Source organism: Pecten maximus, chromosome 3 (assembly GCF_902652985.1).
Source record: "Pecten maximus chromosome 3, xPecMax1.1, whole genome shotgun sequence".
In the NCBI taxonomy this organism is placed as follows: Eukaryota; Metazoa; Mollusca; class Bivalvia; order Pectinida; family Pectinidae; genus Pecten; species Pecten maximus.
In genome coordinates this window covers 24,552,348-24,577,735 of record NC_047017.1, presented here as the reverse complement: position 1 = coordinate 24,577,735, position 25,388 = coordinate 24,552,348, and the positions used below count along the sequence as shown (strand labels likewise).

General features: G+C 35.3%; 1 protein-coding gene across 5 annotated transcripts in view; it reads right to left on the bottom strand.

Annotated features, from left to right (window-relative positions):
* The window catches only part of LOC117323668 (mitogen-activated protein kinase kinase kinase kinase 3-like), a 54,505-nt gene that overhangs the window by 12,941 nt on the left and 16,176 nt on the right, over positions 1-25,388 (bottom strand). Inside the window, exons 6-22 of one of the 5 annotated variants that reach the window (XM_033879000.1) lie at positions 24,814-24,856; positions 24,400-24,472; positions 23,855-23,986; positions 23,394-23,456; positions 22,905-22,986; positions 22,621-22,728; positions 22,152-22,233; positions 21,468-21,490; positions 21,155-21,207; positions 15,530-15,568; positions 12,261-12,308; positions 6,632-6,671; positions 5,875-6,165; positions 5,588-5,680; positions 4,384-4,468; positions 1,917-1,996; positions 1,510-1,570 (exon numbers count right to left, since the gene is read on the bottom strand). In XM_033879000.1, the coding sequence (XP_033734891.1) occupies positions 1,510-1,570; positions 1,917-1,996; positions 4,384-4,468; positions 5,588-5,680; positions 5,875-6,165; positions 6,632-6,671; positions 12,261-12,308; positions 15,530-15,568; positions 21,155-21,207; positions 21,468-21,490; positions 22,152-22,233; positions 22,621-22,728; positions 22,905-22,986; positions 23,394-23,456; positions 23,855-23,986; positions 24,400-24,472; positions 24,814-24,856 (1,396 nt within the window). Of the gene's footprint in view, positions 1-1,509; positions 1,571-1,916; positions 1,997-4,383; positions 4,469-5,587; positions 5,681-5,874; positions 6,166-6,631; positions 6,672-10,040; positions 10,104-12,260; positions 12,309-15,529; positions 15,569-21,154; positions 21,208-21,467; positions 21,491-22,151; positions 22,234-22,620; positions 22,729-22,904; positions 22,987-23,393; positions 23,457-23,854; positions 23,987-24,399; positions 24,473-24,813; positions 24,857-25,388 lie in introns of all 5 variants that reach the window. The other 4 variants (XM_033878999.1, XM_033879001.1, XM_033879002.1 and 1 more) reach the window with 4 other exon arrangements.

Sequence of the window (25,388 nt, the reverse complement as noted above, 5' to 3'; positions counted from 1 at the left end):
TTCAGGATCATTTCTGGCAAGTTTCAGCCCAACAGCACTGGTGGAACTTGAGAAGAAGTTTAAAATGTGTTTTCAAAATGGCGGCTTTGGCGGCCATCTTGGATTTCGGACCAACCCGAAAAATAACAACACTTGGTCAGGACCATCTCAGGATCATTTCTGGCAAGTTTCATCTTAATCCCACTGGTGGAACTTGAGAAGAAGATTGAAATGTGAAAAGTTTACGGACGGCGGACGGCGGACGGCGCACGACGCACGGCGCACGGCGCACGGCGGACGACGACGGACGAAGCATGATGGCTATAGGTCATCCTGACCCTTCGGGTCAGATGACCTAAAAAGTGGAATCCAGAGTCGTATAGCCAGATAAAAAAGTGACATGCTTATTTTGTCAGATAAAGGTATTATATTAGTTACATATCTCTGGTCAGATATAGGTAAAAATACACATCTCTATTGCCAGATATTGTTAATATTACACATCTCTATTGTCAAATATAGGTAGAGTAACACGTCACTATTGTCAGATATAGGTAAAGTTACAAGTCCCTTTTGTCGGTTATAGGTAAAGTTACAAGTCTCTATTGTCAGATATAGGTAAAGTTACACATCTCTATTGCCAGATATAGGTAAAGTTACATGTCCCTATTGTCAGATATAGGTAAATTTACATGTCCCTATTGTCAAATATAGGTAAAGTTACACATCTCTATTGTCAGATATAGGTAAAGTTACACATCTCTATTGTCAGATATAGGTAAAGTAACATGTCACTATTGTCAGATATAGGTAAAGTTACACATCTCTATTGTCAGATATAGGTAAAGTTACATGTCACTATTGTCAAATATAGGTAAAGTTACATGTCACTATTGTCAGATATAGGTAAAGTTACATGTCACTATTGTCAGATATAGGTAAAGTTACATGTCACTATTGTCAAATAAAGGTAAAGTTACATGTCACTATTGTCAAATATAGGTAAAGTTACATGTCACTATTGTCAAATATAGGTAAAGTTACATGTCACTATTGTCAAATATAGGTAAAGTTACATGTCACTATTGTCAGATATAGGTAAAGTTACACATCCCTATTGTCGGTTATAGGTAAAGTTACAAGTCTCTATTGTCAGATATAGGTAAAGTTACATGTCACTATTGTCAGATATAGGTAAAGTTACACATCCCTATTGTCGGTTATAGGTAAAGTTACAAGTCACTATTGTCAGTTATAGGTAAAGTTACATGTCACTATTGTCAGATATTGTTAATATTACATGTCACTATTGTCAGATATAGGTAAAGTTACACATCCCTATTGTCGGTTATAGGTAAAGTTACAATTTTTTAAGACAGATATAGGTTATCCATATATGTCTATAGTCAGATGTTGGTAAAGTAGAGTTGTAACTGCTATAACACCAGATATTTACAAAATTACCACAGAAATATGCTTCCATTAAAACTAGATTAGAAATCCATTAGGGAAGGAAGGAGTTGTACTTACCTGAGAGGGACATAAGTACATCCTTTATCACATATACCCACGTACACCTCCGCGCATGTAGCTGTAACAGAAACAATATGGTCAATGTAGGTACCTAAAAAAAGTGTAAAGAAATATCAAAACGTAACAATGGTTATTTATTATCATTTGATATATACAGCTTCATATCAACAACACCATAAACACAATTATGTGGTTACTGAACTTTCTCGAAGTGTGGTATTAATTATGTCAGGTAGCAAACATGTGAGATAGCCACTATCTTATGGACATATTTTTTTCTGCTTTTTCTTGCAATGAACGTATATTATGTCATAAATAGAATTTCTGAAAGCTGTCGTCAAGAGCACGGTATTTCTACAGACTACTGTTGAATTCATATCAAACATATTAGTCTGTTTACCCACCAGTTCTAGAGAGGCCTCGTGGAGCTCGTTAAGATTCAGGGTATACAAACCCTCATTGGCACCGATAAGTATGTATTGGTCTGCAACAAAGAGCAAATCATATCAGCAATTCATTAAAACATTTCAGTGTGTAACAAACGTATAACATTCTAGGGAGAATTATCACGACTATAAAATTTTATGGAGCTCATATCAAAGTCTTACTTATGTATAAGAATGATAAATATCAAATGATAATCCTGTATAGTCCTGTTTTATATATATACAGTGGAACTTCGTTAACTCGAAGTCAACGGGACCACGAAAAACTTCCGAGTTATCCGAGTGTTCGAATTAAGCAAGTTATCATTTTTGGTGAAAAGTTTGGTCAATATTTGTCAACATTATATATTCATTATAACTCCGCTCTTTTGCTCATCAGTTTAGTGTGAAGACTGGTCAATGCATGTAAATATATATGTAATGTTTCGTTCTGTCACTTGTAGTATGGTGTAGTTTTGCCGATATACAGTCATGATAAAGTTTCTTTCACTTAGTCACTTCAATAACGATCTGATGTGCAAGTCATGTTTGCAAAAGGAATAATGATAAAACGGAATTCGACAGAATAACAATTTATTCATGTCAAATCAAATAACCGTTTAAGTTTAACACAGATTGTATGTAAAACGTAACAGAACCATTACCTTATATTAGACATATAAAATACTGTTTGATAGGCCTACTTACGTTTTATTGATAATCACGCCATTTCCATGTGTATTAACACCGGAAGTTGGGCTGCGCATGCGCGTATAAAATGTTACTGTTACTGAGTTGGCATGTTATCCGATTTAATAGACAGCGCTGACCGTTACAATCGTACTCTGTACACCTCGGCAGTAATTACGCTATTGTTTCAGCAGTTTAAAGATTTAATAGGCACCGGTGACTGTTTCATTTCTACACCTGTAAAAACATCAGCCAAGTAGATCTACCGGTGTGTCAGAGATTAGTTCCGCTTGAGCGAGCGGGTAGATGAGTTGTTGACTATCGTGTGTACTATTATCGGCGACCGCCTTAGGAAATTAACTGATGTAAGTAAAGAAGTACTTTTTATCACCAAGAGTTGTTGTTATAAGATTCCACTGACAATTTCTTTAATGAATTTATAAAACACATATAACAGCATGTAGGTTTGTAGTGCCGATATATTCAGTATTAGAAACAGAATTTCGTTGTTAGACTCGTGAAACCAGAAGTGTGAACGAAAAATATTATGTTATCCCTATCGCTGTACCGCTTAACCGTTCATGTGTATCAGAAAGGTGTACAGTAACTTTGCTAGGCCAATCACATGAGGTGCGTTTGAAACGAGAGCCGTGATTGGTCGGAATTGCAAGTTATGTGTGCAGGAGTGCATCGATATAGTGTTGTCACAGGTAGACCTACATGTCAATAAAGTTACAAGCGTATTCGATAGCGGGCGGTCACTAACCTAAACGAAGGTACGGATGCATGATGTGTTTGTAAACATTGTCATCATCATCATCGAACTTTATAAAGTTACAAGCGTATTCGATAGCGGGCGGTCACTAACCTAAATGAAGGTACGGGTGCATGATGTGTTTGTAAACATTGTATGAATCTTTCGTTAAATACACTGGGATGCAGGATTTTGCATTTACCTGCTAACATGCACAGTTTTTTTTTAGGTTTTCGAGTATCATGGACTGTGGTGTCGTCATCTTTTTCTACTGACCTTTTCATTTTTTGTTTTGTTTCTGGCATCTGCAGATTAACAATGCGATCCACCAGTAGCCGTTTAAACACCAGGGGTAAATTCATATTAAATACTTCTTGTGGTCTGAGAAAGCGATCTTTTTAAATTCATCTCGAAACTAAGACAATCCAGGGTTGATTCCTTTCAAACATTGATAAAGCTCATCAGGATCGTCCTTCATTTTGCACGTGCTTGGCGGTGTCAACTGGATCTGCACATATGTGCACACTCGCGATCGACCAATCACAGCATTCGTTTCAAACGATCACGGCTCTCGTTTTAAATGCAAGGTGCCTACACCTTTTCTGATACACATGAACAGGTTGAGCGGTACAGCGATAGGGATTACATAATATTTTTCGTTCACACTTCTGGTTTCAAAGGTCTAAAAAGTGTCGGCGTTTACCACCGATCGTTGTTGGACATGAAAATTATACTTCGAGTTATTTGATCATTTCAAATAGGATTTTTATTGTTGGGACCAAATTTTCACTTCCTATTATCCAAGTTTTTCGAGTTTTCCGAGTTCGAGTTTTCCGAGTTTTCTTTACTAAGATAAAGAGAGAATTCGGCCGGGACTGACGAGGTACTTCGAGTTAAGCAGGGTACTCGAGTTTTCCGAGTTCGAGTTAACGAAGTTCCACTGTATTTACAGTAAGAATTATTAAATGCATAAAATGATGAAATATAAAGTATTGTACCTACCTCTGGTATCTGGATGTACCCAACTCGCTGTACAGTTGATGTGTAGTGGACACCCATTGAAAACCTTGGAAAAACAGGCACCCATCTGTAACACAATTTCAGGCATAAATACACAGTCAGAGATGCATAAACATGATAAAAATTATGGAACTACATTCCTGATTTAAAATGAAGACAGTTGAAACATAAAAAATTTAAATACACAGGTCTCCTGTATTTATGGTAGTGTATTACTTACATGGACTTTGGGTGTCGGTGGTAGTATATTACTTGGGTGTTGGTGGTATTGTATTACTTACATGGACTTTGGTGTTGGTGGTAGTATATTACTTGGGTGTTGGTGGTATTGTATTACTTACATGGACTTTGGGTGTTGGTGGTAGTGTATTACTTACATGGACCTTGGGTGTTGGTGGTAGTGTATTACTAACATGGACTTTGGATGTTGTTGGTAGTGTATTACTTACATGGACCTTGGGTGTTGGTGGTAGTGTATTACTTACATGGACTTTGGGTGTCAGTGGTAGTGTATTACTTACATGGACCTTGGGTGTTGGTGGTAGTGTATTACTTACATGGACCTTGGGTGTTGGTGGTAGTGTATTACTTGGGTGTTGGTGGTAGTGTATTACTTACATGGACCTTGGGTGTTGGTGGTAGTGTATTACTTACATGGACCTTGGGTGTTGGTGGTAGTGTATTACTTGGGTGTTGGTGGTAGTGTATTACTTACATGGACCTTGGGTGTTGGTGGTAGTGTATTACTTACATGGACCTTGGGTGTTGGTGGTAGTGTATTACTTACATGGACCTTGGGTGTTGGTGGTAGTGTATTACTTACATGGACCTTGGGTGTTGGTGGTAGTGTATTACTTGGGTGTTGGTGGTAGTGTATTACTTACATGGACCTTGGGTGTTGGTGGTAGTGTATTACTTACATGGACCTTGGGTGTTGGTGGTAGTGTATTACTTACATGGACCTTGGGTGTTGGTGGTAGTGTATTACTTACATGGACCTTGGGTGTTGGTGGTAGTGTATTACTTGGGTGTTGGTGGTAGTGTATTACTTACATGGACCTTGGGTGTTGGTGGTGGTGTATTACTTACATGGACCTTGGGTGTTGGTGGTAGTGTATTACTTACATGGACCTTGGGTGTTGGTGGTAGTGTATTACTTGGGTGTTGGTGGTAGTGTATTACTTACATGGACCTTGGGTGTTGGTGGTAGTGTATTACTTACATGGACTTTGGGTGTTGGTGGTAGTCCATTGCTGACAGGGCGTGATGACTTGTCTTGCTGTAAATAGAAGCAATAAATGGTTGTAATACCAAAGCTGTATTGACACAATGCAGGTTTCTTATAATTCTAACAGAATTTTGAAACTTAGTTATATTTCTGTTCCTGATATGCATCACATACTTCAATCAGGTCCAGTTATCATAAACATAGTACACCATACCATACCACATGAAACATAAACTATAAACTACCTGATCCTTTTTTTCTCTGCGTGGTACAACAGGAGGCGGTCGGTCGTCTGAGGTACTGGGCGTACTTCCATTCCCCATGCTGTTTATCATACCATTCTGTGTGTGTGTGCGTAATTTGGGAGGGATGGCAGGTGGTGTCTCTGTATCCTCTTCTCTAGGGGGTCGGGAGTCAGGGGTCAAAGTCAGCATGCGGTCGATGAGGTTGTCCATATCGGGCGGCTCCATGTCCAACATCTCGGCCCCAGGTTCATTACTTCTGCACTCATTACAGTTGGAGTCCTGGGAGAACTTCTATATAAGGAAAATGATTTAAACTGTGTCTATAAAAGGAGCAGTCTCTATGTGTACATATTTACATTTGGTATCTCTTTAACAGAAGAAAAAGTGCCTGACATCTGTGATGAAGGGACAATACTTTGAACTGTTTAGTTTCTATCAGATATGTTGATTGCGCATATTGGTTCCAAATTTGTATACATTAATTTAATCCTCAAATTTCTGAGACTAATCTGGATATATGAAGGTCTGAACTGACCCTGCTTACATCAACATTCATTAACTTAGTATTTTACAAAAAAAAACATTATCAGATTTCAGGAAAAATTTTAGATGAATTTTCCTTACGCTAAGAAATGTTGGTGAAACTTGAGCAAAGTATCTTACATACCGTATTTTATCGGGGATAAGGCCAGGGGGCTAGTGCACTGAAAATGGGAAAGAATACATATAGATACTGATAAAACATCACTTTACTTACTCTTGGAGGAAGAGGAGGAGGATTCACTTGTAAGGTGGATCTGGAAATACAGAAAACTTGTATTTGTTAATTGTCAATTAAATCATGCTTTAATACAGACTAATAAACAAACAGCAAAAAAATAAAACAGTCAAACGTTATGTTCTTTTCTTGAATTGGAAACACATCAATGGCTTTCCTGGTACAAGTATCCTTGCTAATCTTTCTTCATAAAACATCTTTTTTAAATTCAAAGAAACAGCAAAACAGCCATTTCTAGCATGTTTAGTAACAGTGCATTTTCCAAATCATCATTTTGATAATCTTTTGAAGATTTAACAAATCTGTTTTGGTATTTAAGCTATATTTTGAACTTCACAAAATCAAAGAAGGGTTGTCTAGTCTACAAAAACAGGCCTGCAAGCATGTCCACCCTACAATAGTAAAGCATTTGTCATACCACTTAGACAAAAATCAGCATCATAAGCTATAACTAAGCCAGTGTATATATCTCTCCTTATAAAGTTGCACATGTGCCGGGCAAAATTGAAATTTTATCTGCAGTTACTGGTAATATATAAATAATTTGTGTCATTAAAACCCATGTGTATTGTGATGGACACTACAAATCAATAATGGTAAGCTATCTACAATTCCATAACTCAACTGAAAATATTCTAGATAGAAAATTCAATGCAAAATGAACTAAGGCTTGAAGAAATGTACTCTTCATGCAGGTTTGCATTTGATGGTATATTGTATGGTTTATGCTAGCTATGGGTGTTGATTAGAGACTACCTGGAGTACAGTTCTGTAAAGGTATAGGGATATGTATAGTAATACAGCGGCCAGGAATTAACATCCGTGTAGTATAGAACAAGCCTGTACAGCCATATATACAGCCCGTCTAACAACTGGGTCCAAATACTTATCATGCTTAGAATACAATGGTTTATAGATTATAAATGCATATTGATAAGTTACTTTGTTATTTACCTTCCTATTGATGGTGGTGTTATGTGAATGTTGGGAGTTCATTGTCATTACTGAGTATTAAATATAGGTGTTTAAAGGGTAATCAATATGGATTATAATTATTTTTATTCAGAGAACCTTACTCGACCAATTTCAGGCAATGATAGTCTTACTTCTACTGTATTTACTGAAAAAGAGGCAATAAATCCACTATGAATTTATTGTAGCTGGTCGCATCTTTTTTTTTTATTTTTCAATTTCGAAGAAGTTATGTAATTTTCCTATCACCTTAAAAATACTTATCCATAACAAAACCATACTGCAATATCAACAGTTCATCAAAAGAAACTCTCTAACATTAACAGGGATTACATACTAGCCAACAAAACAAAATCATTGCAACTACAAACAACACATCTGTCAAAACTCATCATCATCAGATGGCCATCATGTATTTCAGCTAAATTCTTCCAGGAAAAGATGGGTTGGTAAGACAGAAATTCATGAACTGGACTTGAGTGGCATTGCGTATCTGCAGGGAATCCTGTTACTACTAGACTTGGACAGCTTTAGATTACTATAGCAGAATAGACATTTAAGATGGCTGGTAATTTGGAAACATCACTGCACATTATGAGAGGCTAACAGACTTACTTTCTGTCGTCAAACCAAACTTTGAAGGGTTGGATTCAGAAGGTTTGTTATTAAACGAATTATATTTAACATGCGATTCTTTCAAATACAATGACTACATTTATAACATACCATCATTTATAATAATATATTCATGTCAGTACTAGGTAGATAAATGCATATATATCAATTCATGGATAAGGATTGATACTAGATAATCCTCTAATTTACTGAAAGGAACAATAAGAAATTGCCCAGTTTAGGGAAATAAAACAAAAACAGGGTAACAGAAAGATAGGGAACCACTACTCTGTTTTATTCCATTTATCATCCATCCAAATTTTATCTATATGTGTTTATATTATAATTAGTACCCTTGTCAAATTTCAGGTTGATCTTCCCAATAAAATGATAAGAAAAAGGCTGAACCCTCCAATTCAGGTTGATCTTCCCAATAAAATGATAAGAAAAAGGCTGAACCCTCCAATCCCTGTCGCTCAATTGACGTGGACATTGATGAGGAATTGGAAGTGTATACCATTGAGGAGGGTCAATACCTTGATCAATTCAATACAGAGGAGTGTGTGCAACCTCTACAGCTCATGGGGGCATACATGATATATTGATAGGCCCAAAAGGCTATTCATTTTGAGAGGGGTATGCTTGGATCAACCTGAAATTTGACAAGGTTAATAAACATACATGGATTAAATTTAAACATATCTAGCATGGCTCCTTATCTTTGAATTACCCCATTTTTCCATCCTATAACATCTTTTTATTTACCACAGTATAAACTGGGCAATTTCTTATCACACTTTTTTTCAGCATAATATTCTCTTCTATAGTCTCAACATTTACTATGATGCCTTGTAAAGGGTTTTCTTTGATCAAAAATGATTATCTCCCCTGTTGACAGAATTCCACCACAACATCCGTTTTATTCTATTATATGTTTGCACCAATTACATGTAGTCTTTCTGTTCTGTATAAGATACACTTTTTAATAACTCACCAAATTAATTATAAAAATAAGAGTCTACATATCTACACAGCTGATCAGTGCTGGGTGAAGTTTTGACTAGATTAGGTGGCAAAGAGATGTGGGCAAATACAGTGTAGAAATTAATTTCTGTGAGGTCTGCCATGCAGATTAGTGTATAATTTAGGTGATGCTGGTGGACACGGGACTACTGCAGTAACTCAACATTCCCAACCATAACACACAACAACCAAACAACTGTGATTGAACAGTAACACAGCCACCCACAAACACAACAAGGACACCAAACCAGTCGACCGTCTTTTTGTTATCTAAACCAAAAATCTAAACTTAAAAGTTCTTTTTTTGGATTCCAGATGAGAAATTTTCAAAAAAGAAGAAAATTTAGCACGACATTTATAAATAAAGAATATGCATTCTGAAACCTTGTTTAGATATAAAATAATGAAATCTATGAAATGACCATTATAGAATTTATTTGATTGATGACTCCTATGAGCATTTTGATTTTCCTGGATGCCGAAGACTTAAATTCATATGCAGCGTCTTTTTGAGTCAAGATCCAATAAGTCAAGCACCTATAAGGAAATGCTAGTTATGGGAAAGATTCAAGTTAATGTGAAATCTAAAAGGATGAATGAAAGTAGGGGGATTTAAGGTAAGTAATGAAACACAATTCTGTTAATTGAGTGTCAGGAAATTTTCCAAATTTGGCTAATGTTAACTAAAAAAAGTTCCATCAGTAGAAGGGACAATGTTGGCTGGTGTCCTTGTTGTGACGTGGATGGGTATATTTGGAATTGGTTGTTGTCAGCTTACTGTTGTGAAGGAGAGACAAACTGGTCGTTGAGGTCATCCTCAATTAAGCTGTCACGATGTCCTCTGCAACACATGGTATGTTACATGACCGTGATCAGAGCATACACACACATTAGAAAGCATTGTAAACACACAAGTGTCTGGTTAATCTTCCCATGTCACAGTACCCAGTTTATATCACCTCTAAACCAAAATCCCACATAAAAAGATACAGTTTCATGTTCCTCATTGACGACTTTGTAAATCTCAATCTTATTTTTCTTTTAAATAATGGTTTTTCAATATGATAGAAAAACATCAGTGTATCAATTAAAATCATAAAATTTTCCGAGCAAAGAATATCTTCATTGACATATTTACAAATATTGATTAAGTGAATGAGAATAAAAAGTCTAATGTAATGAATGGAAATCTATTATAATATTTATTTTGGAGGTACTGACTTGAGCCAAACAAAATATCACAAATATGCGATTAAGAATTCATAAGTACTTGTATTGTACCAACATTCCTCGTACATACGTCAGGTGATCATCCACATAATTTGACAAAATATATTTATATCCTGTGAAAATTAGCAGTGGACCATATCAGCTATGGTACTGTGACATATATAAGTATACAAATATTGTGATATATAACACACCATGTCCTGTGTATATAGAAATCATTTAGTTTTTTATACTCTAATGTATTAGAAATATATTTGTGTCACTTCTTTATTTCAATTAAAGCCGATCTGCACACAAAATTATAATGTTAGTAAGTCAAAAGCAAATTATGATTTAAGCACATTTGTAATCCTGTTCTTACGACATGCATATACCCTAGCCACATTAATGAACCTGTTAGTATGACACACAATCTACCTAACCACGCTATAACCCTTTTAGTATGACACACAATCTACCTAACCACACTATAACCCTGTTAGTATGACACACAATCTACCTAACCACACTATAACCCTGTTAGTATGACACACAATCTACCTAACCTCTCTATAACCCTGTTAGTATGACACACAATCTACCTAACCACTCTATAACCCTGTTAGTATGACACACAATCTACCTAACCACGCTATAACCCTGTTAGTATGACACACAATCTACCTAACCACTCTGTAACCCTGTTAGTATGACACACAATCTACCTAACCACTCTATAACCCCGTTAGTATGACACACAATCTACCTAACCACTCTATAACCCTGTTAGTATGACACACAATCTACCTAACCACTCTAGCTATAACCCTGTTAGTATGACACACAATCTACCTAACCACTCTATAACCCCGTTAGTATGACACACAATCTACCTAACCACTCTATAACCCTGTTAGTATGACACACAATCTACCTAACCTCTCTATAACCCTGTTAGTATGACACACAATCTACCTAACCACTCTATAACCCTATTAGTATGACACACAATCTACCTAACCACTCTATAACCCTGTTAGTATGACACACAATCTACCTAACCACTCTATAACCCTGTTAGTATGACACACAATCTACCTAACCACGCTATAACCCTGTTAGTATGACACACAATCTACCTAACCACTCTATAACCCTGTTAGTATGACACATCTACCCTTGCCACATAAATAATTGCGGTAGTACCGCACAAGTCAACCATATTCACATTATAATCCTATTAGTACCACATAAGTCTACCATAGCCACATTAACAATCCTGTTAGTACCACACAAGTCTACCATAGCCACATTTATAATCTTGTTAGCATGACACATCTACCCAGAATGACATGTCTACCCTAGCCACATTTATAATCGTGTTATTACGACACGTCTACCAAGTATGACATGTATTACCTTGCCACATCTATAATCGTGCACATCTACCCTAGCCATATTTATAATCCTATAATTAGTAACATGTTTACCTATGCTACATCTATAATCCTGTTAGTACTACATTGCAATAGAATTCTAAATCACTAGTAGTAATAAGTTAGTAAGAATGTTATTATTTACCACACCCCCTCCCCCTCCCACTTCCAAACTGCAAATACCCAGCTCAGTGGCAAAGCTGGTGAAATTATTCTGCAGCAGTCCCCCAAATAATGTATCTGCTACATTTTGAAATGTACAGGTCGGTGTACTGCAAAGCAAATACTGGCTGGCAAGCTAGAGTATAATTCTAATTCTGCATAGGTATATGGCAAAATGATGGTCTACACACCCAAACCGGTCACTATCAATATCTTCTATGTGTTCGTAGATATTAAATCTAAAACATAAACATGCCATATCTCATAAATACATCAAGCTTACTGTCACCAATGGTAACATCAACCTGTTTTTGAAAATTGTATCTTATCTTTTCTTATGAAGTATGTTGATAATATGTACATTAATATATAACTTACCTGTCAATTATTTCTAACCTCTATATGATTTTTATATAATTATATTCATATCTCAATCATGTCAGAGTTACCAAAAACGTAATGCTGACCTTTTTTTCATTTGAAAACCATTTCTGAAATATATACTAGCTGTAACATGGGTTCTGAGAATTAAAATACAGTGGTTCTGAGAATTAAAATACAGCATATTTACTATGTGGTTAAATAGATTTCTGTTCTTTCTTTGATATATACAACTTCAATGTAAGTTTGCTAGCTATTAAAGACATTGACTATTGATGGATTTGTGACCCTTTAGCCTTACAGATATATCGCTAAAATAACGGAGAATTGAAAAATAAAGGCACAAATGGCTACAGCTAAATAATGGAAAATCATCTTCATAATGATCATCTAAAAGAAGACATTGTTTTCCAGTGATGTTCTACTATATGAACCTTAAGATCCTCACAGAAATCAAATTATATTTATCGAGGAAACTATCCCAAAGTCCTATAAAACTTTAAAATGAACAAAATTCTAATAAATTATATTGCACAAAATAAAATCAATTTTAACACAAAACGGTAAGGTTATAGAGTTAGTATCAAAACAACACAAACATTAACACAAACAGACAGGGTTGGTTACTGTGGTGGTTGATACAGGTGGATAATACAAATCTATAACATCAAACTAGTCAACAGTTGGAGGCTCCTTTTTGTAAGTTAGATGTGCAATAGAACAGTTTTTATCCCCTATATTTTCCACAAGATTAGGAAGTTAAACAATAACAAGAAACTACAGAAAGAGAACAACACTAGCGATCTACTGGCTGAACAATACAGGTGAGGGGCTGATACACATCACATATGGTAGAGCTGCAAGCACCAGCTGTGAAACTGGCCAGCCACTGTCTACAAACAGGGCTGTTCGTCTATTGCGTCATTATAAATTTACATAACGTAGTTGTCCTCTTCATCATCATTCATCAAGTAATTAAAATTATCCTGATAGAAGAGTCAGAGGTACAAAGGACAAACTGATTAAAACCATATCTAAATTTCAGTATGCACAGATATGCTAGGCTCTATGAAATGTAGTGTACCTGTATGATGTATGTAGTGAATCTTAGATCTGATTTAAATCACATAGGAGTAGAGTTGTAGTGAATTTAATAATTGTAAATACAGTTCCATTTGCTTCAGTATCATTTGGTCAACAGCTATTGTACTGAGAAACAAGATATACATGGACCACATAATTACATTCAAAATACAAATCAACAGAATATCATAAAATTTAACCAAAGTATGAAAATTTTTTGCAAACATTTCTTATTTGTTTGTATGCTTTATAATAACCAAATGTTTTGTGCACTACCAGTATTTGAATTTGTTAATAAAGTCCTGAACTAAGTGTATAACAAATCATTTCTGGGATGATAATATATACATACAAACTGAATATGGTAACTGTAGCCCAATCATTTGACACTGGTTTCAATCAATAAACAATCTGCCCTAAGCACGAAGAATCTGTTGATCTCATTAGCAGTCCATCATGATTGGACTTTTTTTGGGTCCAATAATGGCCCCGTTCCTAATTATTTCAAATTTTAGCCAAATACCAAAATAAGACATTTACTCCTGAAAATTTCCTTCATAATTCAACTATATTCTTCCCAAAATGCAATAAAAAGGCCCCATCCCAAACCAGTTAAACAAGACAATTTGCCAAAATCAGTCCCCTTCCAGATGTGCAATTATATACCAAGAATGCACAGATAATGAATTTGTGTTGGAAGTAATTCTACACACCGACTGTTCCACAAACTCATATAAATGTGAATGAATTACTAATCTTAGTAAGCAATACAAGGAAACCTCTAGTAGAATGACCATATATATGCACTCAATAGAAGATCAAGTGACAAGAAGAGCAGCAGGTCGGCCAAAACAATTTGTTTTCCCTTAGATTTAGGTCAAAGGTCAAAACATAGGTCTGCGTAAATTATATACCGATTACTTTTTGCTTGCCTTTTGGTATGAAAGTCTCTATATACCGATAACTTTTTGCTTGCCTTTTGGTATGAAAGTCTCTATCAAAATTATATTTAGTTCAGCTGTTCTTGAGATGTTGAAAAATATGTGAAATGTTTATGGGTGCACATTAGACAACAAACGAAAAATAAATGCATCAATTACTAAGAATTTCTGTAGCATTCTTTATAGTACGGAGTTCTTAAGGGCATTTTGATATTATAGGAAACAGACTGTGTGACCTTCAGATTGTGACCTTCAGATTGTAACAGATCACTCTGATTAATGGAGATAATATTAGTAACTTAACCATACAAGTTTACACACATTAATTAAGCTACTTCATAAAGTTAAACTTTAGATTACAAATGCAGGTTAATCAACTGGAAAACTGAATACAGTATCAATACACAGCTTAGAATCAACTCCAATATATACAAATAAACCTTATTATTCTGAATATATGCAAAGAATCCTCAAGTCACTTTGAGCTTTTCCAAGTTAAAAGAAGCATTTGAAATATACTTTCATGCAAGAATTTGTAATTCATTAATAATAACGAAAGAATTTTTTCAAATGTATAAAATTACGAAATTATATAATGAAATGTGTATGCATCTTGGAATATTAACTTAACACATAAGACAAAGAAAGTACTCTGTCTATCTGGTCAAATACATTATATGGGCAATACTCCCCAACTCTCCTGAAATTCTTTGCACTTCAGAAGCAGGTCTCAAATCACCTATATCTCATCTTTATCTGATATCATTATTAAAAAAAAATATTTCCCTTTGACTAATTATACGTGAACACCAACAGCCGAAAGAAAGTGTGTCTAGTATTACATGTATTTAACATGACAGGACAAAAATGTAAGAATATTTTCAAGAAAACACATAATGACAGATAATAATGCTATTTTTCAAAAAATTCAAATTCTGCTAATTTGTTTAAGTAATTTTGCTCACTGAGTGGACAGAATGAGATATAGGTGAGCGACACTAAGGTTTACGGTGCCCCATAGGTGGTTATACGAGAAGCGATCCCCAGGTGCCTACCTCCGCTGTAACTCTTCATCAACTGACTGGAGCAGACCCCTGTGTACACAAACAAATGCTGTTAGAAGTGCCATCACATATAATGCCTAGGTGCCGCCAGGGAGTATCATCAAATCTTGGTGTCGCCAGAATTCACACCTGGCGGAAATACCTTAACGCCGCCAGAATATCCAGTGTGTATATAGGCATATAGATAGCAGGATGTCTCACTGACGCATTGCATGGCATGTTCAATATACAAACAGTATTCGTAAAGGGGACATTCACCAATAGATATGTGTAGCTACTCAAAGTGTTCAATCTCCTGTTTTATCAAAAGTACACACAGTAATATAGTGGAAATTTATACACTACCAAAAATTGATTAACAATTTGAAACACATTAAAAATATGTATATATTGGACCCATACAAATGTCACATGTCTTAACTACATGGTATAATTTCAGTCGTATTTATAACTTCATTTAAAAAGAAATTGCTTGTAATTTTAAGTAGCTTAAGCCATAAAATCAATTTAAAACAGGGAAATATATATATGCATAAAATAATCTAGGATCAACTTAATAAATACACTACAGTTTGTCCGTCATAAAAACTAAGAAAAAATAAATTATTGATCAAAACAAAATCGCTTTTTGTAAAGAGCTTTCACAATTACTACTTCAATGAATTTTAGGGTTATTTTGAAATAAGAGTTCAATAAATAACATTCAAGATTAATAAACAGGCAAAAACACAAGATTCAGCCATACAATAATACTCTCATAAAAATACTAATAGTTAGTACCTACCTAGAGCAAAGAAACAAGCATCAACACACAAAATCATATCTGTACAACCTGAGTGTTTCAAAATTAAAAACTCTCATCCAATCATGCACATAAATGATTAAATCTACGAGATTTACAAAACTCCATTCTTATTGACAACTCTCTTTATGTAAAATACATTTTTAAAACAACTCTATCCTTTGCCATGTTACGAGATTTTCATGTCAAAGTAAGAATTGTTAATTAACCCATTCACTTAAAATATATATATATTGATTTCACGTATAACTAACATTGAACAAAAATCAAAGTTAAAATAATGTAGTAACACTGAAGTAAATCTAAGATATGAAATTTATATATACTGTATATATAAAAAAAAAACCGTCAAATCATAATCATTCAAAAAAAATCCATGCGTATTATGTGGTATTCAAAAAATAATTCAGGTGCAGTATTTTACACCATTAAAATTCTGAGATACGTCCAGTACAGTCAATAGATTTTCGCATTTAATCACTTGGGAGACTCTTAAAACTGGACACTTCAAAAAATTGTGTAATTCCCCCCCCCTAAAATTTTTTTTGGTTTGCAATAACTATTTAAATCTGACCCAAACTTCTGTTATATACACAAGGAATCCAAAAGTAGCTATTGATGGCATTGGGAAATAACAAACAGCAATTTTACAGCAAGCATAACATACCATATTTTACAGTTTTTACTAGATATTTAAACTATTCAAATCAGATTTTGACATTGAACAAGAGGCCCATGGGGCCTGTATCGCTCACCTGGTTGGATTTGACCAAATGTCAAAATAATGTTCATGTTCAATTCCTTTTGTTTGTTAACCTCAAACAATGCTATTTATGGTTATAGCGTGGGGATCCCAACTGCTTTAAAGAAATAATGAAGTCCAGACTCTCTGAGTTTACAACATGCATTTATAACTTTATGACTAGTAGTGATTTAAAGGAATTACCTCTATTTCCTATATGGGGCCCCGCCTCTTTGGCCCCTCCGGGGTCAGAGTCACCATTTATGCAAAATCTGTTCCCCTTCACATAAGAATGTTTCTGACCAATTTGGGTATAAATTCAATCATAACTTTATGACTAGTAGCGATTTGAAGGAATTACCTCTATTTCCCCATTAGGCCCTGCCCCTTTGGCCCCTTGGGGGTCAGAGTCACCATTTATGCATAATCTGTTCCCCTTTCCTAAAGGATGTTTCTGACCAAATTGGGTTCAAATCCATTCATAACTTTATGACTAGTAGCGATTTGAAGGAATTACATCTATTTCCCCATAAGGCCCCGCCCCTTTGGCCCCTTGGGGTCAGAGTCACCATTTATGCAAAATCTGTTCCCCTTTCCCAAAGGATGTTTCTTACTAAATTGCGTTAAAAACCATTCATAACTTTATGACTAGTAGCGATTTAAAGGAATTACCTCTATTTCCCATATGGGGCCCCGCCCCTTTGGCCCCTTGGGGGTCAGAGTCACCATTTATGCAAAATCTGTTCCCCTTTCCCAAAGGATGTTTCTTACTAAATTGCGTTAAAAACCATTCATAACTTTATGACTAGTAGCGATTTAAAGGAATTACCTCTATTTCCCATATGGGGCCCCGCCCCTTTGGCCCCTTGGGGGTCAGAGTCACCATTTATGCAAAATCTGTTCCCCTTCCCCCAATGATGTTTTTGACCAAATTCGGTTCAAATCTTTTCATAATTTTATGACAAGTAGCGATTTAAAGATATTACCTCTGTTTCCCCATTAGGCCCCGCCCCTTTGGTCCTTTGGGGGTCAGAGTAACCATTTATGCAAAATCTGTTTCCCTTCACATAAGAATGTTTCTGACCAAATTGGGTTCAAATCCATTCATACCTTTATGACTAGTAGCGATTTGAAGGAATTACCTCTATTTCCCCATTAGGCCCCGCCCCTTTGGCCCCTTAGGGGTCAGAGTCACCATTTATGCAAAATCTGTTCCCCTTCCCCAAAGGATGTTTCTTACACAATTGGGTTCAAATCCATTCATAACTTTATGACTAGTAGCGATTTAAAGGAATTACCTCTATTTCCCATATGGGGCCCCGCCCCTTTGGCCCCTTGGGGGTCAAAGTCACCATTTATGCAAAATCTGTTCCCCTTCCCCAAAGAATGCTTCTGACTAAATTGGGTTCAAATCCATTCATAACTTTATGACAAGTAGCAATTTGAAGGAATTACCTCTATTTCCCCATTAGGCCCCGCCCCTTTGGCCCCTTGGGGGTCAGAGTCACCATTTATGCAAAATCTATTCCCCATCCCTAAAGGATGTTTCTGACCAAATTGGGTTCAAATCCATTCATAACTTTATGACTAGTAGCGATTTAAAGGAATTGCCTCTATTTCCCCTATTGGGCCCCGCCCCTCAGGCCCCTTGGGGGTCAGAGTCACCATTTATGCAAAATCTGTTCCCCTTTCCTAAAGGATGTTTCTGACCAAATTGGGTTCAAATCCATTCATAACTTTATGACTAGTAGCGATTTGAAGGAATTACCTCTATTTCCCCTAATGGGCCCCGCCCCTTTGGCCCCTTGGGGGTCAGAGTAACCATTTATGCAAATTCTGTTCCCCTTCCCCAAAGGATGTTTCTGACCAAATTGGGTTCAAATCCATTCATAACTTTATGACTAGTAGCGATTTGAAGGAATCACCTCTATTTCCCCATTAGGCCCCGCCCTTTTGGCCCCTTGGGGGTCAGAGTCACCATTTATGCAAAATCTGTTCCCCTTCCCCAAAGGATGTTTCTGACCAAATTGGGTTCAAATCCATTCATAACTTTATGACTAGTAGCGATTTTAAGGAATTACCTCTATTTCCCCATTAGGCCCCGCCCCTTTGGCCCCTTGGGGGTCAGAGTAACCATTTATGCAAAATCTGTTCCCCTTCCCCAAAGGATGTTTCTGACCAAATTTGGTTCAAATCCATTCATAACTTTATGACTAGTAGCGATTTAAAGGAATTGCCTCAATTTCCCCTATTGGGCCCCGCCCCTCAGGCCCCTTGGGGGTCAGAGCCACCATTTATGCAAAATCTGATCCCCTTCTGCCAAGGATGTTTCTGACCAAATTTGGTCAAAATCCAATAAGAACTTTTTGACTAGTAGCGATTTGAAGCAAATGTTGACGGACGGACGACGGACGCCGGACGACGGACGCTGCACCATGGCATAAGCTCACCGGACCTTCGGTCCAGGTGAGCTAAAAATGAGATAATTTAAGGCTTCTTTCTACAACATTAAACATTTTCCTTAAATTGTTTAGAAATATTGTAACAGTAATGTGCATGGCAGAAAATCATACTGAAATCAATAACTATACATACACTAGTCTAAAATTGAGGGACGATACAAAAATATATGCACATCCATGCATTTTTCTCAGGGCAGTTACCTGGACATGCAGGAGACATCCGGTCTATAGGCAGGGAAGAGAAGTAAAGTGACAGATATAGGGTAACAGGTATTCTGATCCAAAATAAACACAATGAAATTTTATTGTTTTGTTCATTTTCATTCTATTCATCTATTTAACCCACTCTCTCACTTCTATTTATTTGATATTAGTTAGAGAAACAGCATCAACTCTACAAATTACAAGAAGTGTTGAACTGGATGTATAAAACACTACACGATCATCACAGGTAAAAGTATAGCAATATGTGTTTACCAATTAACACAATGAATGTTAGTGGAATGAAAAACAAGGTCTCAAACACACAAATCACAGTACAAAATATCACAAAATCACCATAATTTATATTTTACCAACTGGCAACTAAATTACATTTAAATTAAGACAGTTGCCCTTTTTTCACTGTTATATTAGTACCTAGTATGTTAATCATTTAGAATGGATGTTACTTCTTCTGCTTGACATTGAAATTAACATTAAAATAATATCTGGCTTACACAATTAGAGTTGAAAAGAAAACCCATATTACAGAAAGTTCTACAAAAGTTAGCATTCTTGAAATGAAAATTAACAATATTAAAACATATTTTTATCAACATCTGCATTAATTATCAACATTGTATAAAAGGCATGCCGATGCTTATTGTACATTATATAATGTACCATGCTATCTAGCATGCAGCTTGTTTTTCCACACATTTTGAAATTCATCAGAGCCCTTGTTCCTCTACACAAATGAGGAATTACTTGTTAAACTATGGTCTGATAGTGCAGTACATGTTTCACTGTGTATAACTGAACACCCCACACATCATTTACTTCAAACATTATGTAAGGCTATACTAAATTTCAAAATAAACATGCAATTGATGGTTTTAATGTGGATTTCTGAAAAAACTATTTAAAAGTATGAGTTGGAGTAGAATGCACTGTTTGTTCTGAGGCCTTTGTGCCAGCATTTTCTATATAGAGAGAGTTATAATTGAGTTTCTTCTGAAGTTGAACATATCAAGCTCCATTAGAATTAAATTAATCTAAAACTACTAATTACTCTACCAAAATGCTTGATTATCACTTCAGTGAATTTTGTCCAGTTTGTGGCCAAAAAAGTTAGTCCAGTCGGCCATTTGTTTATTAACAGTTAAATCAAAGCCTGTCAGAAAGATATAAGCACAGAAGCAATAAAGCAGGGAGGTAAGCTAACATCAAAACATCACAATTGGGTATAACACATACCTAGTCAATAGTGCCCATTTAACTATGACGATGGCCTGTAACAAACTTCCTTATACTTAAGGAACTATAAGTGGTGGTTAACAACACAATAGTCTACCACAGACAATAAACACGACAGTCTATCAGGGATACAAACTACTTTATATGCTTACTGGTTGGAGATGTCATTGTCCATCCAGGCTTGGCCTGTGTAGAATCTCTCATCCTGAAATAAAACAACACAACTCTATACCTGGACATAAAATAATGAATACTTATGAATACTGATGGTATAGAAGCCACATTTTCTGGGTACCAGTCCCAAAAAGAAATGCCAATAGATATAGATATTGTTCTTGAAAGATGTTAATTTTGAAAATTATCAGCAACAAATATCAAAGGGATTCTAAGAGTAGAGTTCAATAACACTACCAATTTAGAATCGGAATGCAATGTCTACATACTGAATTCATTTGTTTCACATACCTGATCAGGCTGAGGAATATTTACTGCAAAGACAAAAATATTAAATTTATTAATGCTGTAACGACATGAACAGAAATAGCATGCTTATGCTGTACTAACAAGTATTGAATTAAATATGGTACTGACAAGAATTTAAACTAAAACTGCCTCCATAACCATCCTAAGGTAAACAAACCAATCACTTTTAACGAAACACAGAAATGCTGTTATTCCTTTAATATGTTAATCAAACCAATTATCAAGCTGATAAAATGTAACAACTTACAACTAATTATAGTCATGGGTGAAGAATGGTTATCATCTATAAATTACCTGGAAATGACAGGAGAGTGAATGCTAGAATACACACGATACTATGTACCAAGAATCTGTACAAAAGTGAAATATTTGTGACTGACTTGAAAAACCTTATTTACAGATTTTCAATATAAATTATTGCTCCTATAATATACCAGCTCCCTCTTGAACACTTTACACCTATACAATACAATATTAGTATAAAGAACTTGAGATAATTCTGTTTCATTCTTGTTTGGCCCTACAAGAGTTTCCCTACATGTGCATGTATGTCTAACATTTTGAATTGTTTGAATAGGTTTGTTTTTATGTTACCAATATACAAACTTAGTACTATATTTAGAACACCTTCCTCCAATTTGTGGTAAGACGTGTTACCAGGCCTACCTTTAAGTTCTATGCTGTTGCGAGCCGGGTTATTACGAGCTGATCGTTGTGATGGTATCCTCTGCTGGACATTCTGCATAATCTGTGGAAACAATGTATTCTATTAAAACAGAACACTTATTGATGTTTGATTTGCTATGTTTATGAGGTACATGGATGCATACCTAGCTCCCTCTCTTCCATTAACTCACCATCGATTAATAGGTTGAAATGATTTGTTAACCAGGAAACCTTTCAGCACAACATTCCAGAAGTTCAAAGTCATTATTTAGTGCTTTTTAAGCGAGTTGTAAATTCACCATTACAGTTCTACACTTTAAATTTAATACTAAACCTTTAATACATTAATTCAAAGTTTTCAGTACTCTCCCCCTGATAAAAAGCTGAATTCTTTATAATAACTTTGAGGTCATAAAACTGTTTTAAATTCAGTATCTCTCTGTGGAGAGATTGGGTGATTTTTCCATACCCCATCTTCATCTTCAACCATAATTTCAAATGTGTTAGTTGGGTTGCGAGCCTTGTCCAGAATCTCTCTTGTCAGGCGCCGGGACAAATCACCTTGCATGAACAGGTGCTGTTGGATAGATATCAAAAGTTTAGACAATGTTGACGTTATTACTAAAATTGATATAGATGTAGGAATGTGAGAGACTGCCTGGTGGGACAAATGGAAATGGCAGAATGTTATCTCCCAAATACTGAAAGGTGTGATAACTCTGTAATGACAATAATAACATTTACTATATTTACCTCTAACAATTTATCAGCTGTTGGCCGTTTCCTGGCATTTTTTGTGAGTGCAACTTTAACGAAATGTTGAAATGTTGGAGACCTGAAATAAGAATTTATCACTTTAGATATCTATACATTAAACTCACTATGCTGAATACTTCCAGCAGTAAAATTCTGTTAAGTAATCTTTATTTGAGAATTTCTATACATTTTTCAAATTTCAGTATAGTGCAATTTATCTAAAATAAGGTGATATAATATATTATACAGTAAATCTGACTAACAACTGAATCATGATTTATAACTCAATTTGTGCAGTACACATCATACACTTCTATACAGGATGTACAAATTAGTGTCTGTAAAATATTTTGACAGAACATAACTCAATACTCTGCATTGAAACTTTTACTTAATAAATAATCTTAATTTCTATATATATTCATTATCAAATAGAATCAATAGAGAGTGTGCTGTCCTCAGGTCTAAACACTATATCAGACTTACCACTTTGTCTTGTCTTTAAGCTGAGGAGGTTTGAATCCACTTTTTGACATCAGGAAGAGTGCTCTGAAAATGGAATATGCATTACAGTTAAACAGTAAAACTCTCATATTATTTTACGGAAGATAATTCAGCCATGGGAAGTGAAATGCTTAATATCATTCACCTGAAATATTTTCACATTTTTGCACTATTCAGAAAAAATTATCATAATTTTCACCTGACATATGTTCACATTTTTGCATTCTTTTTCACAGAAAATATTGTCATAATTTTGCACTTCTACGTCCCAAGCATAAAAAAATTCATCAATACACTGTCCTCTCAGAACAGTGAAGGCTGAAGATGATTTTGTAATTGATACAAACATATCTAAACTCAGAACCACTTGATTTGCTACTGTAATGAAAAATATAGATATTATGACTCTAATATTTAGGGATGATTTCAACTGAAGGTCATACCTCATTGGGTGAAGGTCAAACATTGGAGGTTGTAGCTCTGCAAACTCTATAGCTGTGATGCCTACTGCCCAGATATCACACTGTTGGTTGTAGCCTCCTTTCCTCTCTACTGCAGCTACCTCTGGGGCCATCCTACACAAATACACAAAAGATATTACAGCTTTAGTCATTTTCTTTATGCTTTCCACCCAAATTATTATATTCTTCCCAGAGACGCCACATTTACAGGTCATGGTGATTATACATGTATATTGAATAAACAGAGCTATTACTGGTACTGCATAGTTCAGATATCCATTACAAGGTTTCATTTATAAGCACTTGTTTAATATGTAAGGTTTCTGTTACCAAGAATGAATAAATGTCCATGTCTATTGCAACATGCATTGCCTTATAACAGTGACTTAGATAGAATGAATATTGCTGCAAAATCTTTATACAGATACTGGAATGAACACCCTTAGTTTTATCATATCTAGGACTAATCTATGGTTTTCTGTTTGTGTAAATACAGAATTTTTGAACTTTTCCCTTGCACTACTGACCAGTACGGAGTCCCTATGAAAGACTTTCTCTTGTTCATTGTCACTGTGATCTGGGCTGATACTCCAAAGTCAGCTGGAAACAAAATTAAACATTAATATTTCTGATGTTTTCCCAGAATAACTGTATGTCAATATTTGTTTGAAATTAAACAGAGATATATTTGTATTTCATCTTACTGATAATCACATATGGAACTGAGCTGTGTACAAATCAATGTTTAAAGTAACATAATTTATGTCTCTTGTCAAATTGCTGGGTCCAAGTAATTTGCATCTATAAAACAGGCTTTAAAAAGTATGTTTTGTGAATGGATCAAAACTGTTGTCAACATGTCTGGTTATGGAATGTGTAGATAAATAAGTATATTGTTAAAACCTTTGTTGGAACTGTCATGCGGTTAAAAAGGTACTCACCCAGTTTTATATCACCTTCATCTGTAAGTAAAATGTTGGCACCCTGAAAGATAGAACACATATCAATGAATATCATATGCCAAGTATTTAAAATATCCTTGTCGACTCCATTGAATAAATATTTTTCTACTTCACTTTCCTTACACTCTATACTGTAATTTGTAACACTGAACCGAATACACCACAGCATCACTGATGAAGGGCACTACTTGACCCCAAGTCCTATTTTGACGGATACTTGGGTACATATTTTTTAACGCGGTTTCTCATCAAATCCATGTAACAGCCCCAGTCTATGACAGTCTCTTCTATTCTTTTTTTAATCACTTTAACAGAAATAGCTTAATCTTCTTTCCCTAAGCAGAGGTGTATGAATGTGAAGTTTACTTACTGCAAATCTACAACCTTCTAACCTGCATAACAATCTATTTTTTTTTCACCTTACAGTGTTATATTACCAGCTTATACATTATAAACATTTTATAGCTACAATTTCAGTCATCCGTCATGATAACAATGTACATCACACAATGCATATATGTGCAGGTAAACACTTCATAATGACTAATTACAGT